Here is a 19,344-nt window from a genome sequence, read left to right as displayed (position 1 = left end):
TGCCAGCCTCCTCCATCAGATTCTGGGCTTGCAAATCACCATAATCACATGAGCCAATTTCTGAAATAAATCTCTTTCTATGTATACACACATTCTATTGGTTCTTTCTCTGGATCACCCTAATACGCTGAATTACTACATCTTAAATGTCAACTTAAAGGGACTCCTGTGTAGCTCAGTTGGTTAACTGTCTGACTCTGGATCTCAGCGCAGGTCTTGATCTTGGGATTATGAATTTGTGCCCCTATGTTGGGCGCCACCCTGGGTATGGAGCCTATTTAAAAAAATTAAATGTCAACTTAAAAAAATGAAAAATGGAATTTCCCCTTGTTGGCAAGGTTATGAAATCTCCTACTGATGGTTAAGGAACAGAGAATTGATTCATCTGGGGAAGGTAATTTGTCAGTACTTATAAAAAATCAAATATATATACTATGTAATATTGCAGTACCCCTTAGGAAATGTATAGATGCACTAGCATTTATGGAAAAGGATGTTCCTTATAGCATTATTTATAATAGTAGAAAATCAGAGATACTTATTATTATTCATTCATTTATTTATCAAATACCAAATGCTTACTCTGTGCTAGGTACTATTTGATTGAGGCCAGGCCAGCACAGCAATGTTAGTGAAGGTGGCCCCCCAGGAGCTTAGAAACGCTGAGAGGTGGGGCCGGATGCACAGGGCCTGGGAGAGGAGAGGAATGAATAGTTGACAATGACCTGATCCAATTAGTGTCCTTCAGCCGGCCCTCTGGCTGTGGTGTTGACTTAATGGGGTTAAGGGCAAGAAGAAAAACCAGGTTGGAAGCTTCTGTAGTCCAGGTGACAGATAATGGTTGCCCTGCGTTCTGCTGAGGAGCAGATTCATGCAAGAGGAGCGGATTCATGCGAGACGTGATCTGGAGATAGAAGCAGTAGGACTTGATGATAAATTGCCTGTGGGCTGTAAGGAGCAGGCATCAAGGATGGCTGCCTGCCCACCAGACACCTGTCTGAATGGCCAAAATAGAAACACCACCCCACATGTGCTGCAAGGTTGTGCAGCAACCGGATCTCTCATATTGCTGGAAGGAATGCAGAATGGCACAGCCACCAACACATAGGCTGAAGTTCTCTTTAAAAGTTAAACATACAATTACCAGATGACTCAGCCGTCTGTCTCCTGGATATCTGACCTTGAGAAATGAAAACTTGAGTCCGCACAGACATCGCATGTGAACATTTCGAACAGCTCTATCCATCACTGCCTTAACCAGCAAGCACGCCAATGTCCTTTGGCAGGTGTGTAGATGGGCACGTCATGGTAGAGCCAGATAATGGAACAAACGGTGATGCTCACAGTAACCGAGGTGAATTTAAAGGACATTGTGCCCAGTAAGCGAAGCCAATGTCAAAAGTTTAGCGACTGTTTCATTCCCTTTAGGTGGCATTTTTGAAAAGATAGAACTATGATAGGTCTGTGGTTGTTAAGTGGTCAGGAGCCAGGGGGGGATGTGACTAGAGCAGTTCTTTATCTTGCTTGCAGTGGTGGTTACAGGAATCCATGAGTGTTCAAATTCACCGAACTGTGGAGTCCTCCCTGAAAAAGTTCCTTTTTTTAATTATATGGCCATTTTAAACGTAAGAAAAGAAACCTTTAATAATAATTTTAAAAACCAAAGCAATTCCTGGGTTTCTGGCATGGGAAGATGGGTAGATGATGTTGCTGCTGTCTGTGTTCTTCAGAGACTTCTCTCTAACGTGGGAAAGGGGGATAGGGGATGGGAGGGGGCGGGAGTGGAGAGGGGTAGGAGGGGCAGCTCTCAGAGCCAGGCTGATAGGCTGCTGGGGCGGAGGGGGTACTTGGGAATACTGAGAATGATTTTAGAAAGTCAGCAGATCTCTGCAACTGTTTGCCAGCTGATCTGGGCAAAGTTATCTCCAAGCTGCACTTGTGGCAAAATGACACTTCCTCCTACTTCTTTCCCCACCCATTCCCAGTAGACGAATCCTCCTCAGCCTCCCCTGCTGCAAGCCCACAGACTGAATCCAAGCCCAGTCACCAGACCACAACCCTCAGGTTTGTCCCAGGTTTACCACACACAACACAAACTTTAACATTGTATCGGCTTCAAAAAAGATAAGATTTCAAAACCAGCAGCAGCTGCTGGGTTTTCAACTAGAAGAATGGGGAGGTATGGCAGCCCCAAACGTACAGCCCTTCTTGGCAACAAGACTGGAGTTGAGTTGTGACGAGTGGTGCATTCCCTTGTCAGCTTCGTCCCTGCTACACCCCGTGGGTCTCCAGCACCAAGATAAGAGCCGGTTGCCATTTTCTCACCTGTTTGTACCATGGTTTCGGGCCTTTTCCTGCAATCTGGGTCACCCTCTAGCTGTCACTTCAGCAGAGTGGCACCACAAAGGCAGAGACCTGCGTGGCTCATCAGAACGGGGGAGGGTATATGGCCGACACTATGTACACACATAACATGAAGTGACCCAGAGAGGCAGGGTGATGTGACTTTTGTAACTGTTTTTAGAAAGGCTAAATTTACACACAGTAAAATGCATCCATTTTAAACATAGATTTGGAATCGTTTTGACACATTTAGAAATCTGTGTCACCCCCATCCCAATCAAGTTATAGAATACTTCCATCCCTCTCAAGTGCCACTCGGTCCTCTTCCCCTTCCCTCCCATCCCTGGTTCCTGGCAACCATTCATCTGCTTTCTGTCAGTGTAGGGTTCTGGTACCAATTCTAACCAGGAGTGGGACTTCCCCCCACCCCACACCACCAAGGAATTCTCTGGACACTAGTTGGGTGTCTTGTGATTCGACTTAATACTGACGCTGTCTCCCTAGAGGTAATGTCACATTCCACAGGTTAAGGGGCTTAGTCCTAGAAGACTACCCTCCCCCGCTGGTCCTTCCCCCACCATCCCACCTGTCCCATGCCCCACCATCACTCGAGACACCAATTGCTGGTCCAGCTTGTCCACTTGTGCTTCTGACCCGATGGCTGCAGATTGGAGGTTCCCACCATCCCCTTCTAGGGCCCAATTAATTTGCTAGAGTGGCTTGCAGAACTCACAGAAACATTTTACTTGCTAGATCACCCATCTATTGTAAAAGGTCTATAACTCAGGAATAGCTGGATGGAAGAGACACATAGGGCAAGCGATGGGATGGGGAAGGGGTGCAGAGCTTCCATGCCCTCTCCTAGCATGCTGCTCTCCCCAAATCTCGACGTATTCACCAACTGGAAGCACCCCAGTTGCAGTTCTGCACCCCACCCTTTTGAGTTAATATGGAGACTTCATTACTGAGGCAGGATTGATGAAATCACTAGCCACTGGGATTGATTCAGCCTCTAGCCCCTGTTCCTTCTCCAACCCTCTCATCCCTCAGCTGGTCCCCCTGGCAACCAGTCCCCATTCTTAAGTGGGGGTCCAAGAGTCACCGCAGTATAACAAAAGACCCCTTTGTCACTCTCATCACTTAGGAAATCCCAAGGGTTTGAGGAGCTCTATGGCAGGAATGGGCCGCCGAGCATCCAAGACCCTTGGCTGAAGACCAAATCTATTTGTTATTATAAATCGCAGTATCAGAGTCAGAGGCTACATACTGTTACCTAGGTCAGCAGTTCATTACTTTTATTGCCTGGAGGTATTCCGTTGCATGGCTACCTAACAGTTTTTAAATTCATTCTCTCCTGATTGACACCTGCACCATTTTCCATTTGGGGCTATGGTGATTAAAGCCGCTATGAATATTTGTGTACCGTCTGTGTGCACAGGGTTGCTCTCATCCTCCCGAGTAACACCTGGGAGGACATTGCTGCATTGTGAGGTCACAAGTAATGCCTCCAAAGCCCGTGTTTTTCTCTTCTCTTCTCCCAGGTCCTGGCCTGATGCCTTATCAGGCTGGCTGGGGTATGGTGGGAGGGCATGCAGGAACACTGTCCGCACCCTCAACCGGGCCCAAGCTTGCTGGCCTGTTTGTACAGTCCACTCTGCAGTGAACTTTCCCGTTTATGTGTTCTCCAGCTGACCTTTTGAGTCACAGCATATAATTTGATGGTTTTCCAGAGGATGAGCAAACAAGGAGTTATTCTGAAAGAGGTTTCTAGGGTGTCAGAAAGATGTGCTCTGAGCACTGAGAACCACTAGGCAACAATTATTAGAAGGGGGGGCAGGGACAAGGTAAGCCACAAACTCCTGACCATGTACACACATTGTTTTTTTTTTTTAAAGATTTTATTTATTTGACAGAGAGAGATCACAAGTAGATGGAGAGGCAGGCAGAGAAAGAGAGAGAGAGAGGGAAGCAGGGTCCCTGCTGAGCAGAGAGCCAGATGCGGGACTGGATCCCAGGACCCTGAGATCATGACCTGAGCCGAAGGCAGCGGCTTAACCCACTGAGCCAGGCGCCCCTGTATACACATTGTTAAGTGGTGAATTAGGCATCCAGGAAGATACCTTGTCATCGTCATGTAGCCATTTTGTGTGTGACAGTGACTCCACAGGTAAGAAGACTGTGTAGCTCTCCTGTTTCTTAGAACACTGAGGATATCGTTCATGATCCCTCCACCCCATTCAACCCTCTCTTGTTTCCATGGCAATCTGTGTCCCATAACAAGCATGGAAATTTTTATCAATAAAAGGAGAGGTGCTTGCAACACAGATTATCAGTCAGATGATATTCAGCCTCAAAAAAGGTCCCATCCAGTAAGTTTGGGTTTTTTGTCTTGTAATGCTGTATCCTCACAGACCCAGCCAATCAGCTCTCATAAGCCTTAGAATGAGGGGAGTCCCAACATCATGGTACCAGAGCTACTTGTTGGGATCCATAAGAAATCTCCCTTGAGTCCAGCTCTTATAGGTAAGATAAAACACTAGGATTTCATAGTTCCTCCAAAGTAAATAGTCAGAATTTAGAAATTCCAGGATCGCTAAACAAGTTAGAAGATGAGAAGATGTCACCAAGTGGACTCTAGTAGGACATAGGATGTTTAGATAGAGTCTTGTTTAGAGAGAGGCTTATCTGTTACAGTTGAGATGCATTTGCTACAAGTTAGAGAGACTCTCTAGCTAATAGTGAGTCAGCTATAGGAGTGTTTATTGACAATGAGTGTGGAGGTAGGGATCCCAGCTCAACAAGGCCTTTTTATCCTTCTCCTTTGCCACCCTTAGCTTGTTAGCTTCCTTCCTCAAGTTTGTGGCCTTATGACCCCCAAATAGCTGCCACAGCTCCAAGTATCACATCTTCATGTAAAAGTTTCCAAACCAGGAAGGGGGAGGGAAGCTCCTCACACAGCTATCTCTTTCAGTATGGAGAAAAATCTTTCCCAGACATCCTCCTTCTCCTGCAGACGTTTTACCTTTTGCCGTCTAGAATTGGGTCACTGTGTGTACATTCTGAGAGCAGTCACCAGTGAAGGGGAATGATATCGTCGTGATTAGTGCCAATTACAATTTAATGCTGGAACTGGGGGTTCTGCACCAGGGGATGATTGGTTGATCTGCTTGTCTAAATTCAGTGAAATGAGTCTAAATTCAGCGAAATCACCTCCCTTCCAAAAACATTTCTGGACCCCATTTCCTCTTCTACAACATTTTCTCTCCTCTTGCTCCATGCTTCCATGGTTGGGAGAGGGGCGCTGAGCTCTGTGCACCATCCCATGCCCACCCACTTTCTCAGACTTCATTTCTTCTCTCCTATTCTTTTCTGGAATGTGATCCCAGCATCCTTTTCCCAGATTGCTGGCCGGCATATTGATGCCTTGATCTCCCTCCATTCAAATGGTTTTTCAGAACTGGCCTTAAAGGAAAGTCAGCAGGCTTCTCATAGACTCTGCAGTATTAAGGGCTGCAACTACCTATATTGCCTTGGGTTCTTTTTTTTAAACCAGAACTCATATCAGAGAGAGGAAGGTAAAAAGTTGAGCACTTTCTCACACTACTTCACTTTATTTTTTTCCCTCCACAGCAGACTCTGTGTCCCACTTATTTCTCATCTCCCGGAATCCAAGGCCCGAGGTCTTCCACATTCTCTTACCTTTATTGCTGCTCTGCTTCCTGCTTTGGGATGAGTTTTGCAACCAGTTTTTCAGAGTCTCAAGCTTCTTGCTCACCCCCGTCTGTCCTTCACCTCCTTTCTTGCTCCCCCAACCCTGACCAGCACCCTGCTGAGGCAGACTGACCTCTCGGCCCTGCATCACAGCTTCCTTTTACCCTGCCAGGCACGTTCACTGGCTGAGAGGCCACTTGTTAGAACAGTGAAAGGCTCTGGTCACGGGTGGTGTCTTCAACTTAGGAAAAGACAGCTAGTCAGCCTGCCTCGCTGTACCATTGTCCCTCTGCTTTCCTGCCTGTCCCCTGCCCTCCTCTGATGGGCACTGGTCTACAGAGAGTTTGAACTTGTAGCACAACCCTGGCCCACACTCATGGCCATCAACCAAGCTGTACTGAACTGTCTCTGCCCGTCTCTCTCTCTTTTTTTCTTTAAAGATTAGTTAGTTTGTTAGTTATTTGAGAGGAAGAGAGAAAAAGCACGAGCACAGCAGGGGGAGTGGCCGGCAGAGGGAGAGGGAGAAGCACACTCCCCGCTGAGCAAGGAGCCTGATGTGGGGCTCGATCCCAGAACCCTGAGACCATGACCCAAGTCGAAGGCAATTACTTAGCCGACTGAGCCAACCCGTCTCCCCTCTCTGCCAGTTTCTTAATGACTTTGTGAATAGCCTTCCTCAGTTTCTGGTGCGCTTGGAAATTTAAAACCTCTGGCCTCCTCTCTGTTCCCTATATGCTGAGACCTGACCTGTGGCCCAGAGAACCTGTGGCAGGGATGGGTCATGTCTGTCCTTCCTCTCCTCCTGGGTTGTGCTGCAGGGGGACCCTTCCTACTAGGAAAGAAAATCTCCTCCTCCATCGTGGCCATCAATGAATTCCTTTTATAAACCCTGAAGAACTTGTTTTTTTTAATTAACAAAATTATATTGCTGAGAACCCTTACTTCCTAAAATCCCGCTGTCAGAAAATTGGCTGTTTGAAATCCGGTCAGTGAAGAACTGAATGTTCCCCTTGCTGCTCCGAGAGTGTGAGCGGGAGCGTGTGACACCGAGAAACAGCCCAGCTTTTCAACCCCCAGAGCTTCAGAACAAGGGTTTTCAGACACAGAATTCTGCCTTTACTTTTTCTTCATATTTTCCAGAAGAACAGGACCCGGAGTCCATTTCTCAGCCAGGACCTGACATTGACCTCTTTGCAAACAGATGTCTTTGCTCTGAGCTTGTCAAGCACTGCTTCACTGAAAGTGCACCCAAATATTCCCCTCACCCCGAATCCTAAAATACCCCTGTCTCTTCTCTGGGGAGGCACCCATGCTTCCTCTGGAATGTGCTCTCCTTTGCTCTGGCAGCCTAGTAAACGTCACTTCGTTGGGCTACCGTTGTGTGGGATGGGCCTTATCACTCTGGAGGTAAAACCGCTTCTCTAGCTCATGCATTCTCAGCAGGGCCAACACTGTTCCCCAAAGAGGAGAAAATGAGCCGCAGGGGAGCAATGGTTTGTGGCCTTCCAAACGGTCGTACCCATAAACAGGTATCTAGTGTGTGTGTTGTATTAAAATTTCACAGACAGGGCAGAAGAAGGTGATGAATAGGAAAAAATGCCCAACAAGGCTCCTTGAAGGCATGGAGACGCAAAAAAAAAATTGGGGCAACAGTGCTTTAGCTAAATACCGAGTAGCCTTTGGTGTCCACTGTGCATTAGAAGCCCACTTACTGGCTTTCTGTTGTAGCTAGAATTGAGTTCTTCTGACCTCTGTCTTGGGAGAGCCAACCTGGTTTGACCTCTTCCAGCATCTAGAATTTCCACTTCACCCATGGGGAGCTCTCACCTGCTTGCTTGGCCAGCTGGTGAGAGAGCACGGTGCTCGTCACGCACACAGACGCTCCCATGCCACCTGTCTGCTGGTCTCATTTCTCTGCCTGGACAGGCACAGGGCAACAGTCACAGAAGACACTTGCCCTGCCATTCCCTGAGCACCCCTGTCCCTTGGCTTCCGCAAGATATGGAAAATGCCACCACAGTCCCCTCACCATGGCCCAGACAACCACCCAGCCTCTGATGACTTTTCGCTCTCCCCACCCCTAGCCTTTTGCTTATACAGACTGGGAAGGGATTAGTGCTGCGGGATAGTTGGAAGCAGCAAAGCCCTCAAAGCTGCCTCTTCTTCCTCATTGTAAACCCTGGGAGAGGAGTCAGGTTCCTGTTCTTCGCGGCTCTCTCTAGAACATAGGATTTCCAATTCCTTTTTGTTCTGAGTTGGGTCCTTGTTACCAATGCTGGAGTCATAGAACTCCATGTCAACCTTTGTTCCCTATCTGAACCATGTAGACTCATGTTTTTATTAAGTTCTTAGCTGTCACCAGGGCTGAGTGCCTTGGGACAGAAGATGAGTCACAGTCAGAGAGACAGCCCATGCCTCTGTCTCGGCGCTGAGATGATGTCTCTCCCCTTCCATCTGAAACCCAGCCCTGCACCCACAGCCAGCTATGGTTCTCCAGTGACCTTCACCCCAGGAGAAAAGCAGACGCTAAAGACGTTCATATTAAAAGCCCTTGCAGTTCTCAGCCCAGCCAGCTGCATACAGTAGGTGCACAACAAATGTTTTTGAACTAGAGCAGAGTGAGTACAAACAGGTGCCCGTGTTGCTCTGGTCACCTTGCTGATAGAGGGGGCTCTAACCCACGCTTTCTCATGCACCACCCCTCAGTAGGAAAGGAAAGCTTACTAAATGGTCCCATCTTGATAAAAATAGCTCTTAAGAACATACATCTGTCTTTGAAGTCAACTGTGCTGACTGATAAGCTTTGTTTTTTCGAGTGGGTTTCTAATAATAAGGGAAGAGGACTTAGCAACAGCCGAGCTGCTTTGCATGTCTTTCCAGTTGTCCTCATGGCCTGTTTACATCTGTCCTGGGCAGACTGTCTCGCTGGCTCTGGAAGCCAGACTTGGCCCCCTCTCTGCAGATGACACAGCTGGAGGCAGAAGAGGAGAGTGGGTGGGGGACATGGGAGTCGGGGTCAGCTAATTCTGGCCTCCAGGCCTGCTGCAATCACTTACAGACTGTAGGATCTCAGGTAGGAGATTTCAGCTTCTTGGCCCATCCCTTCACCTGCGAAGTGGGAATAATAATAGAATCTTCTGTAGTTAGTGAGAGGATGGAAGAAGCTAGTGGGTGAGGCCAAGTCCTTCCCATAGAGTAGCTGTTACTTTTATTCCTCCGATGCAGATCCTCTCCTGACATCTAGGGATTTTAGCTCTTTTCCTTCGGAGTCTAGGTGTTTTATGCTTCCATGCACCAATCCCATTTGGCCTAGATATACCATAAGAAAAAGACAGGGGCCCTTGGGTGGCGGTTGAGCATCCAACTCTTGATTTCTTGATTTCAGCTCAGGTCATGATCTCAGGGTTGTGAGATCAAGCCCTGTGTCAGGCTCTGCACTGGGTGTAGAGCCTGCTTGAGATTCTCTCTCTCTCTTTCTGCATCCCCCCCAACCCCACTTGCATGTGTATGCATGTTCTCTCTCTCTCTCTCTCTCAAAAAAAAAAAAATAATAATAATAATAAGGAAAGACCATTCTCTTTTACTTGCTACCAGATTTATTTAGGTAATTTTTCTTCTATTATTTTTCATAAATGTCCCCCAAATCTGAATTTACTGAACAATGGAAACTTTCTGGAAAAATCCGCATGAGAGCAGGATGCTCCCTCAAGCCTGGGGTTTTGTGTACCCACTCTTGACCTGCGAGTAGGAGCAGCTCTGGAGGGTGGCTTCTTCCCCCTCCTGTCCCAAGCCACCAGGCAGCTCCCTCAGTCCCTGGTCACTGCTCTCAACTCCTCCTTTACCTTCCAAAAAGCATGGGAGCCGCCCTGCTGCCATGGGAGGTCATTTTTCTCCAGAGCATGCTCTCATCCCGACTGTCTCCCAGGGCTCAATCCACAGCTTCATGGGTGGGGGGCAGAGGGGGCATAGAAAAGGAGGGCAGTTGGGTGAGGCCGAGAGCTAGGCTTGGGTGAGCATCCTTGGGGAGGCTGGATGCCTGCTCCGTCCCAGCTGCATCAACCCCCGGCTCCCCCATCTCACTCCCTAGTCCTGCCTGACTCCAGCTAGGAACTGCCTGGCCACTGCCAGAGTCCGCTCCCTGTTCCCTACGTGGGACAGCTCCCATGGCTGCCCCCCTCCTCACTCTTCTTTAGCTTCACGCTGCCTTCCTGCTTCCAAGGGCCCCTGCCCCCCGTCAGCCTTCTCAGCAGCTCGTGAAAGTCAGCCTGGAATCCGGATGATGAGAAGTAGTAGACAAGGGGGTCGACACAGGAATTCAAGGTGCTAAGAAGCAGCACATAACTTCTCCACGCTGGGCTTTCACCCTTGATGTAGCCCACGACATGAGACACGTTGTAGGGCCCGAAGCAGACAAGGAAGTTGAGCAGGGTGGCTGCCACAAGCCCAACCACGCGCCGCTTCCTTCGGTGGTTGGTTCCCCTGCTGAGCACCCACACCAGGCGGCCATAGCAGTAGCTGGTGATGAGCAGGGGCACCCCAAAAAGGACCACAGCCATCTCCAGCCTGACGGGGAGGAGGAGAGCCAGCTGGGCCTCCTCGAATTCCAAGTAGCAGGTGCTGTTCATAGTCTGGCTGTAGGAGGAGTTCCCTGAGAATTCAGTGACATAGACCACGCTGCAGTGAGCACTGGCCAGGAGCCAGCAGGCCCCGCTGACCAGGCTGGCCTGTCCAGGCCTGGGCCGGGCCTTGTACCATATCGGGTAGGCCACGCTCAGGAAGCGCTCAATGCTTACAGTTGTCAGGAAGAGGGAGGTCAAATAGATGGTGGTGAAGAAGAGGAATCCAGAGAGGGGGCAGAAGACTAAGGGCAGGGGCCAGTGCATGGCACTGGCGGCCTCCACCATGCGGAATGGCAGGAAAAGCAGCAGGAGCAGGTCGGAGAGGGTCAGGTTGAGCAAAAGCACGTCCACGGCCACCGGGCGCCGCCGCAGCTTGCCCACGAAGATCACCAGGGCCATCATGTTGAGGGGGAGCCCCACGATGAAGGTGAAGAGGTACACGGAGAAGTAGAGCCAGTGATCGCCGGGGAAGAAGGACCATTTCGGACTTGTGCCCATGGTGATGGCCACTGGAGAAAGAGACAGCTAGATGGAGGGGATAGGCTCGAGGGTAGGGGGACTTCATGCCCAGTGCCAGCAGCATCTCAACCATTGGCAGGGAACACCCACCCCTCCACGCAGCCCCTTCATGCCCTCTGATGCTTTCTCCAAAACGGTAAGCCTGCCTGTCTTCCTGGTTGTACCCTATTCCCTGTCCCTTTCCACCAAGGGGCCCCCTCCCAAGCCCCTCAGGTCCCCATGTTTACCTGCTTATTTGAGAACTCAGCTGCTCTGCGCCCAGCTCTTTGCCAGCTTCTGGAGAACAGTGTAAGTCAGCTATTATCTGGCAGAACTGATAAAGACCTGTGACATCATTCACCACTGAGCAATCGCACAAAAGATGCGTTTAGTTCCTTTATCAGCTCTGAGCCAGTATGCAAAACGAGGAGCAAATTCCACTACTCCATGCCTTGAGCTCAGGCTATCTCGGAGGGGATGCCTGAGACAACCCTGAGCCAACCTCATCTTCCCCTCTCCGATCCCGAGATTCTTATCTGCTTCTCTGAATGGCAGCCATCTAATTTGCCTATAAGGGCAGGCAGCCTAAGGCAGTGATGGGGAGCCTGGGGATCTGGAGCCAGTGGCCTGGCTGTGCTGTCGGCTCTGTCACTGACTCTGTGATTTCGGGCAAGTGACCTAAACTCTGTCTCTGCTTCTCCATCTGCAAAGGAGGGACCATCCCAGTACCAATTTCATAGGGTTGTCGTTAGATGAGAGCATTAGTATGTCAGGGGCTGAGAAGGGAACCTGGCGTGTGGTGGTGGGTACCTAACAGATGGTGGTTGCCATCATCCCGGTCACTGGTGTGGGCTTGTCTCTGGGGTGATGGTAATAATGAGAAGACTAATGACGGTAATGATGATTTAGGGGTCACATAATCAGTAGCAGACACTCTGCCCATGAGGGCATCGCCGTTCTGTCTTCGGGCTCCTCGGTGGAGAAGTGACTCACTCCAGGCAACACAGCTTGTTAAGGATCACCCCTGGGGTTCAAACCCCAGTTCTGTCTGACTTAAGAGATTATGGGTTTATTCATTCAAATATTTATGGAGTACAGTGAGATAACCCTTTTATGCCCGCTGGAATGGCTATAGGCAAAAAATCGGACAAGGCCAGATGGTTGGCAGGAGGTTAAGGAGTGGGAATCCTCTCATGCGTTGCTGGTAAGAATATGAAATGGTAGAGTGACCTTGGAAAGCAGTTTCTTAAAACAGTTAATATCAGTTTACTGTGTGATCCAGCTCCACTGCTTCAGCAGTGTTCACAATAGCATTATTCATACTAGCCGGAAAGTAGGAACCTCCCCCCCGACCGGTGGTCCATCAGCTGCTGAAAGGATGGATCATGGCCTGTCCCTACGATGGGATACTATTTGCCTGTAAGATGGAATGAAATATCTATGAGTACTAGAACCCCAAAAACGTGCCAAGTGAAACAAGTGAGACATAAAAGGCCATACACTGTATGTTTCCATGTGTATGAAATATCCAGAATTGGCCCATTTGTATCTATAGAAAATAGATTACTTGTTGCCCCGGGGACTTAGGGGCATTTACTGTAAATGACCAGGATGGGGTCTTACTGGGAAGATGAAAATGTTCTAAACTGAATGAAAGTGAGAGTTGCCTACCTTAGTAAATTTGCTGAAAAGCATTGACTTGTACACTTAAAATGGGTGAATTTTATGAGGTATCGATTTTATCCCAAATAAAGTTGTTGAAAATAGTTTTTGCTGTCGTGGGTTTCATGGGAGTGAGATCTTAGGGAATGGAGTGGTCAGAGGGTAATAAAACCTCAGTGTCACAAAGGCAGAGAGCCATGGTGGAAGCACTTAAGGCAAACAGAATGACAGGTGCATGGGCTGACCTGCTGGGAGAACACGTAGGAGCCTTCGGGCTTAAGGGGCAAGGGTCATGAGGGTGCTGGTGGCAGATCACATGGGGCTTCAGGGACCCTAAATTCCACCCTTAGAAGGAGCAGGTACAATTCTCCAGAAGAAGTGGTCCAGAAGCAGCAGGTGCTCCCGAGCAGTGGGAGAGAGAGCGGTCCCTGGCTTCTTGGGAGGATGGGAGTGAGGCCACTTGAGCTAGAGGTCAGCTTATACCGAAATTCGTTGGTCTCACCACTGTGCAGGGAATAAACTTGTTTCTCACGTCTGCAGAGCCTCAGGCAAGTTTCATAACTTCTCTGGTCTGTTTTAGTTATACAACAGGAAATAATGTTTTCCTTGGAAGGCTATTGTGAACATTCATTCATGCAGTAAACATTGAATGAAAGCCTGCTATGTGCCAAGCTCCCCTCTAGGTGCTGGGAATATATCAGCAAATAAAATGCCTTGCCCTCGTGGACATTTATGCATAAAAAGAAATAGCTTGTATAAACTGGTTCGTGCATGCCAGGTACGCAGCTTGACTTCCTGTGTCTTATATGTCCGTGGCATTATCGTCTTTAAAGGAACAAGTCTGTTTCCTGCACCTCGCCTCATCAGAGCAGATGCCCAGATGTTTGTCTCCTCCATGGCCACTCTCCCCTACCCACTCTCTCACAGGTTGAGGGTGCCACCATTCACCTTTGCAAAGTGGACCACAAGGACAGGCGTTCACCCTGATACCCAGTTTTTCAAATGCCCCTGCCCTTTGGGAGGACCTGCCTTGAAGTATCGCATCCCACATCCACCCTTTCCTTGCTGTAGGGCCTTGGGAACATTTCTTTTTTTTTTTTAAATTTTTTAAATAAATGTATAATGTATTATTAGCCCCAGAAGTACAGGTCTGCAAATCACCAGGTTTACACACTTCATAGCACTCCCCATATCACATACCCTCCCCAATGTCCATAACCCCACCACCCTCTCCCTGCCCCCCTCCCCCTGGTCACCCTCACTTTGTTTTATGACAGTAAGAGTCTCTTATGGTTTGTCCTTGGGAACATTTCTTAACCTGCAAAATGGTGATAAGACTTGTTCCAGGACTGTAGCTAACTTACATAAGTGCCTCTGTACAAATGAGGAAAAGGCGCCCCCCTCCAGGTGGCAGCACCCTCCACCAGGATGCAACTGCTTGAGGAGTAAGCAGCAACTTTGTTCAGATTAGAATAACATATTCTTTCCTTCGGATGGAAACAGCCCCATACCAGGCACATGGCTTGGTGAGCAAAGCTCAGGTTAGAGTTTGATCAATGTTTGCCCCTCTGCCTGGCACCCTTGTGCAGTGAACCGCCTGCCCATGTGTACAGCAGCTGCATGGCCATGTCAAAGGGTTGTGTGAAATGGGACACTTTTAAAGTGCTCAATGTGGTGACTGTCACGTCTCAGAGACTCTGTGTTTGTTCATGACTATTTCTGGTGTTGCTAGTATTTTTTCTCCCTGCTGAGGCAGCTTTTCCTACCAACTTCCCATTCACAGTTCGAATGGTGCCCTCTTGTGAGTCCCAGATGGTATAACAGCATCAGTATCTTGCTCCTGCATCTTCTCTTACTGGGAAATTTAAACTGTTCTTTCCAAGGAAATATTTTGGGAGTAGCGTCTCCCAAAGTGTATCATCAGAGCGGCATTTCCTCTATATTGGAAGAAAACTTCCATAGCACTGGCAGGTGGGGCATGAGGAGAAAAGGGACAGGCAGAGGTAGGGAGTCATGCTGATGTGTACAGACGCAAGCTTACCTTATTGCTGTGACCTAGCTCCCAGCCTCCGTTCTGCCCTCCAGCTGGGATGCAGTCTTCTGCCAGGCTCAGTTCTTTCCATAAGCAGGTCCAAGGATGCTCCCAGTCCACGCTGCCCTCCAGTTTCTTTTGCTCTGGGCTCCAGGGGCCCTGACAAGCAACCAGCTCTCTTCTATACCCCTTCTCCCCAGCGGGGGCTACTTCTGGGATGTCCCTCCTTTTGTTCTTGCCACACTTGTCACCCTCCCGGTAGCCCCTCCCAAGTAGCCAGTCACCAGCGGGTTGAGCACCACACTCCAAGCCCCTGTGATGAGCCCCAGTTTCCGCCAGCAGCCTCCCATGTTGGGGCGCAGGAAGCCAGCCACATTGGAGGCATTGTAAGGTCCTAAGCAGAGCAGCAGTGTGAGCAGGGCCCCCCCGGCCACCCAGGCTGCCCTTAGCTTCCGTCTGTGACTCAGGCCTGAGCGGACCAGTGCCCGAAGGCAGCCCACGTAACAGAAGGCTGTAATGCTCAGGGGCAGGAAGAAGAGCAGGAGAGAGAGGCTGAGGCGAGCGGGGCCCGCTGAGGCTGGGTCCCAGGCCTCCAGGCAGACTGGAGAGCCATTGACTGGTGTGTTGATGCCCAGGGAGCTGGTGGTATTGTGCATCCAGCCTCCTGGAGCCTCCAACCCAAACACCAGCCCCAGGTGACAGAGGACAAGGGCCCATATGGCCGCACACACCCCCCAGGAATAGCACGGTCTCCGGGCAGCTTGGTAGCCCAGGGGGAAAGCAGCCCCTAGGTAGCGGCCGACGCTCAGGGCAGCCAGGAAGCCCCCACCAGCATAGAGTGGAGCAAAGTGGGCAAGAGCAAAGGCAGGACAGAGTGGGGCCGGCAGAGGCCAGGCACCCAAGGCCAGGGCCTCCACCGCCTTCAGGGGCAGAGAGGCTGCCAGCAAGAGGTCAGAGCAGCCCAGATGGAGGGCATAGACAAGGCTAGGGGTGAGACGGAGCCGGGCGTGGGACACGGCACCCCCAATGGCCAGGGCGTTGAGTGGGAAGCCCAACGCAAAGGCGGCCGCATAGAGGGCAAAGGAGAGCTGCGGGGGCAGGTCCATGGGGCTGGGGCTGGCCTCCACGCTCCTGAGCTCTACTTTCTCCCCACCCTTAGATAGGCCTGGGGTAAGGTGAGGGGTAGTGCTCAGGGGTTCCTGGGGTCACAGACTGCTCAGGGTGTTAGAAGTAATCTAGTGGGATGACAACTATCTCAAGCAGAGAGGCCCATGAGAGAGCTGGTGCCGGTACGTCGGTGAGTCCGGATTCGAAGTGAGGACGGCTCGCCCTCAGCCCTCTGCTTCCTTTCCACCATGTCCTCTCTTAAAGCACAATGGAAAGCGTGCACGTCCCATTAGAGGAAAGGCCTCCTAATTTCTGAGACTTGGGAGAGAAAGAGTAGAAAATTAGTACATAGTTGGGCCCCACGGGGTGTGTGTTTTTCCTAGGACGGGAAGTTAGAGTCCTGTGTCCACTCCCCTCCCCCAATTCCCTGGGAAGGGAAGCAGCTGCCCCCCTCCTCCCAAAAGGGATGGCTGAGAGTCTGCATCGCAGTCAATGAGGGTTGCAGGCAACTCCTAGTTGGGGTGGGGGGTGGAGGGAATGGCAGGATTTGGGTAAGGTAGAGGCTGTGGCCAAGGGCAGGCATGGCGGGTGGCAGGGCAGAGCCCGAGGGGAAGCCAGGTCCCATCAGTGCCAAAGGGAATGAGCTTAGCCAACTTTGGGGGCACCCTAAGTGGGTAAATGGAGGAGTCTGGGGGAATAATCGCCATGGAGAGAGGAGCCACAGAAAGACGGACTCACCTCTTGGCATTGCCAGATGTCTCTGAAGCTCAGGAGTCCCCCTGGCCCGGCTGAGGGAGGGTGTCCAAGATGAGCAGTGAGCCGGAAGGGAGAGGAGGGCGGGGTGGCAGGCCATTAGCCCGAGGCATCAGCAGCCTGGGTGAGCAGCTAATGGGGCATCTCGAGCAGGAGCTGAGGCAAGGAGGTAAGGGTCCAAACAGATGATGCAAACACAGGAAGGGACAGGGTGGCAACGAAGGTTTTTCCCCTAGACAGCAGGAGGAGTGTGTAGCTAGTCCCTTAAAGGAGCAGGGTTGTAGGGGTACGACCAGAGCACAGCTCAATCCCACCCCACCCCAGCCCGTTCAGACCTGCTCTGGGCACTGTTTTCTCTCCTCCCAGATAAGCCCATGGGCAGGCCCTGGCTAGTGGGCAGCACTCACTCATAAGTAACAAGCTTGGGTGACCCACACCATATCCATCTGGTGACTGATGTGGGGATGATGAAGTCATCATTCCAAGGCGTTGCCTCTGCGACAGGCTGTGGGCACGTTTTGGGAGGAGAAGGTTTTCCCTCTCCTCTGCCCTCTGGCTCAGTGACAGTAGTTTCTGACCCTGCCTTCTGGTGCTGACAGGAATGGGGAGAAGGACAGACCAAGGATGGGTCTCCTTTGGTGGCACGAAGGTGCCAGGCTTCTCTCTGGGGCACATGGAGGGACACTGAGCGGCTCTCAGTAAAGCATAGATGGTGCAAGACTCCAGCTGCCTGCTTTGATTTCTTCTCAGCCTCTCAGAACTTAGCTGTTTACCCCCTACTGGGTCACCCTGCCTCTCTAGGAAGACCCGAGTGAAATTTAAAATGGCCACAGCCTGTCTCTATGATTCTGTCTCTCTGTCTCTGACTATGCCTGTGTCTCTCTCTCAAATGGACAGCACAGCCTCTCTCTGGACTCTTTTTTGGGTGTGTGTGTCAGTCATCAAGCTGCCACGTTCTCCCAGATTCCACGTCACCCAGAACGAAATTCGCTAGTGGTTTCCCGAAGTGCTCCCCACCAGGCTTCTGGTGGAGGCAGCAAGGGATTCTCAGCATACCAACCACGGCCTCCAAAGACACGATTGGATCCCCGTTTTCTACTTCATCCACTCAACTGAGTCTTGGTTGCCTCCCTTCCCTGTCCTACATAGGTGGTCCAGCACCTCCCCTGGACTGTAGAAGAACTTGCCACCTGTGTTTAATATTTTATATTCGGGGGCTCCTGGGTGGCTCAGTGGGTTAAAGCCTCTGCCTTCGGCTCAGGTCATGATCCCAGGGTCCTGGGATCGAGCCCCACATCGGGCTCTCTGCTCTGCAGAGCGCCTGCTTCCTCCTCTCTCTCACTCTCTGCCTGCCTCTCTGCCTACTTGTGATCTCTGTCTGTCAAATAAATAAATAAAATCTTTAAAAAAAAATTTTATCTTCGGAAACTGGCAGAACCCAGGAAAAGTCAAAAGAAGGGCCATTTCACCTCCTGTAACAAGCATTTGGAAGAAGAGAAAAGCAGGTTGGGAGGGGAGACCCTGGATCTTCAAGATCTCTGTCTCAGCACCATGCCTCTGCCGGCTCAGGTCTCTGCCCAGTGTCACCTGAGGGCCTTCCTCAAACCCTCTCCAGATGGGTCCCTCCCCCGCTCCAGTCTATCTTCATCTTACGCTGTGTTTATTCCTAGCATTCATGAGCCTGTGATATCAGATTTGCTGGCTCCTCTGCTGGGATGTTGGTCAGTGAGGCCCAAGATTTCTGTCTGCTTTATCCTCTGCTTGTTGTGTCCATAGTAGGACTCAGTAAGTGAATGAATGGCTGGTTGTCTGGGCCCTGAGAGGACGGGGTGATCTGGGGCCGTGTAGATTGCTGCCTGGATTCTGGAGGCCCTGGCTTCAGAGCTGTCTGAATTCTGTTGGCCTGTTGACAGCCACATCTCCCGGTCAGTTGGTCACGAAGTAGGTTAATGTCGGCAGCTGGGCTCGAACAGGAAGGCAGGGCACATGCTGGTTGCCAGGGAGCCTGTGCCAGGCCTCACCAGGTTCAGGGCTGCATCCAGCTCCTTAGAGGGGATCATGCCCTAAAACCTTATGGGTACCCTAGACTAGAGGTCCCCAAGATGAGGCTGATGTCCTTTCTTTTTTGTACCCCCAACAACTGCTCTATACTGGATGTGCTGACAGGTGTTCGGTAAATGTTTGCTGAATACACAGTTGAATGGGCGAATGATCCTGGACCTCATTCTAGAGACAGAAAACCTAAACCCTTACCTTCTGCCTGAGACAGTTCTGGCTGTCCCCCCTTCCTCCAGAAGTGCTAACTCACACTGGGGACAAAGTGGATTGGTGGGGAAATGAGTGCCTTGTTCTGGCACAATTCCAAGAATGACCAGAACGTCGTCTTCTCAGAGAGTAGATTCCGGTCTCGAGCAGATGGGAAGGGAGCACAGGGGAGGACGGTGGAATTTGTGCAGCGCCCACCACGGGCCAGGAACTTGCGTCCCCTTGTTTCTGCTTTTAAGAATAGGTGGAAAAAGGTCAAACCTGAACATGGTGGGGAAACTGGGAGGACCGAACTGGAAAGTCCGAATTAGCGAACGTGACAGGGAACGGGTAATGGTGATGGTGGGTCAAGAG

At 50.5% G+C, this 19,344-nt stretch overlaps 2 protein-coding genes across 2 annotated transcripts; both read right to left on the bottom strand.

Moving 5' to 3' along the window:
• Window positions 1-9,632: 9,632 nt before the first annotated feature.
• Window positions 9,633-14,923, bottom strand: FFAR3 (free fatty acid receptor 3). Its single transcript, XM_044256327.1, has 2 exons — window positions 14,875-14,923; window positions 9,633-11,182 (listed from the first exon to the last, which is right to left on the bottom strand). Exon 2 carries the CDS (start codon window positions 11,169-11,171, stop codon window positions 10,200-10,202), a length of 972 nt encoding a protein of 323 aa, XP_044112262.1. The 5' UTR covers window positions 11,172-11,182; window positions 14,875-14,923; the 3' UTR covers window positions 9,633-10,199.
• Window positions 14,924-15,061: 138 nt separating this feature from the next.
• On the bottom strand, window positions 15,062-16,987 carry FFAR1 (free fatty acid receptor 1). Its single transcript, XM_044256328.1, has 2 exons — window positions 16,711-16,987; window positions 15,062-16,290 (listed from the first exon to the last, which is right to left on the bottom strand). Exon 2 carries the CDS (start codon window positions 15,969-15,971, stop codon window positions 15,072-15,074), a length of 900 nt encoding a protein of 299 aa, XP_044112263.1. The 5' UTR covers window positions 15,972-16,290; window positions 16,711-16,987; the 3' UTR covers window positions 15,062-15,071.
• Between the last annotated feature and the right edge of the window lie 2,357 nt (window positions 16,988-19,344).

Source organism: Neovison vison, chromosome 7, assembly GCF_020171115.1.
Source record: "Neovison vison isolate M4711 chromosome 7, ASM_NN_V1, whole genome shotgun sequence".
NCBI lineage: Eukaryota > Metazoa > Chordata > Mammalia > Carnivora > Mustelidae > Neogale > Neogale vison.
Note: the sequence above shows the minus strand (reverse complement) of the source record. Positions and strands in the feature narration are given on the sequence as shown.

Coding starts and splice junctions, on each gene's coding strand:
- FFAR3 (XM_044256327.1), bottom strand. CDS start 11,171: ATGGGCACAAGTCCGAAATGGTCCTTCTTCCCCGGCGATCACTGGCTC.
- FFAR1 (XM_044256328.1), bottom strand. CDS start 15,971: ATGGACCTGCCCCCGCAGCTCTCCTTTGCCCTCTATGCGGCCGCCTTT.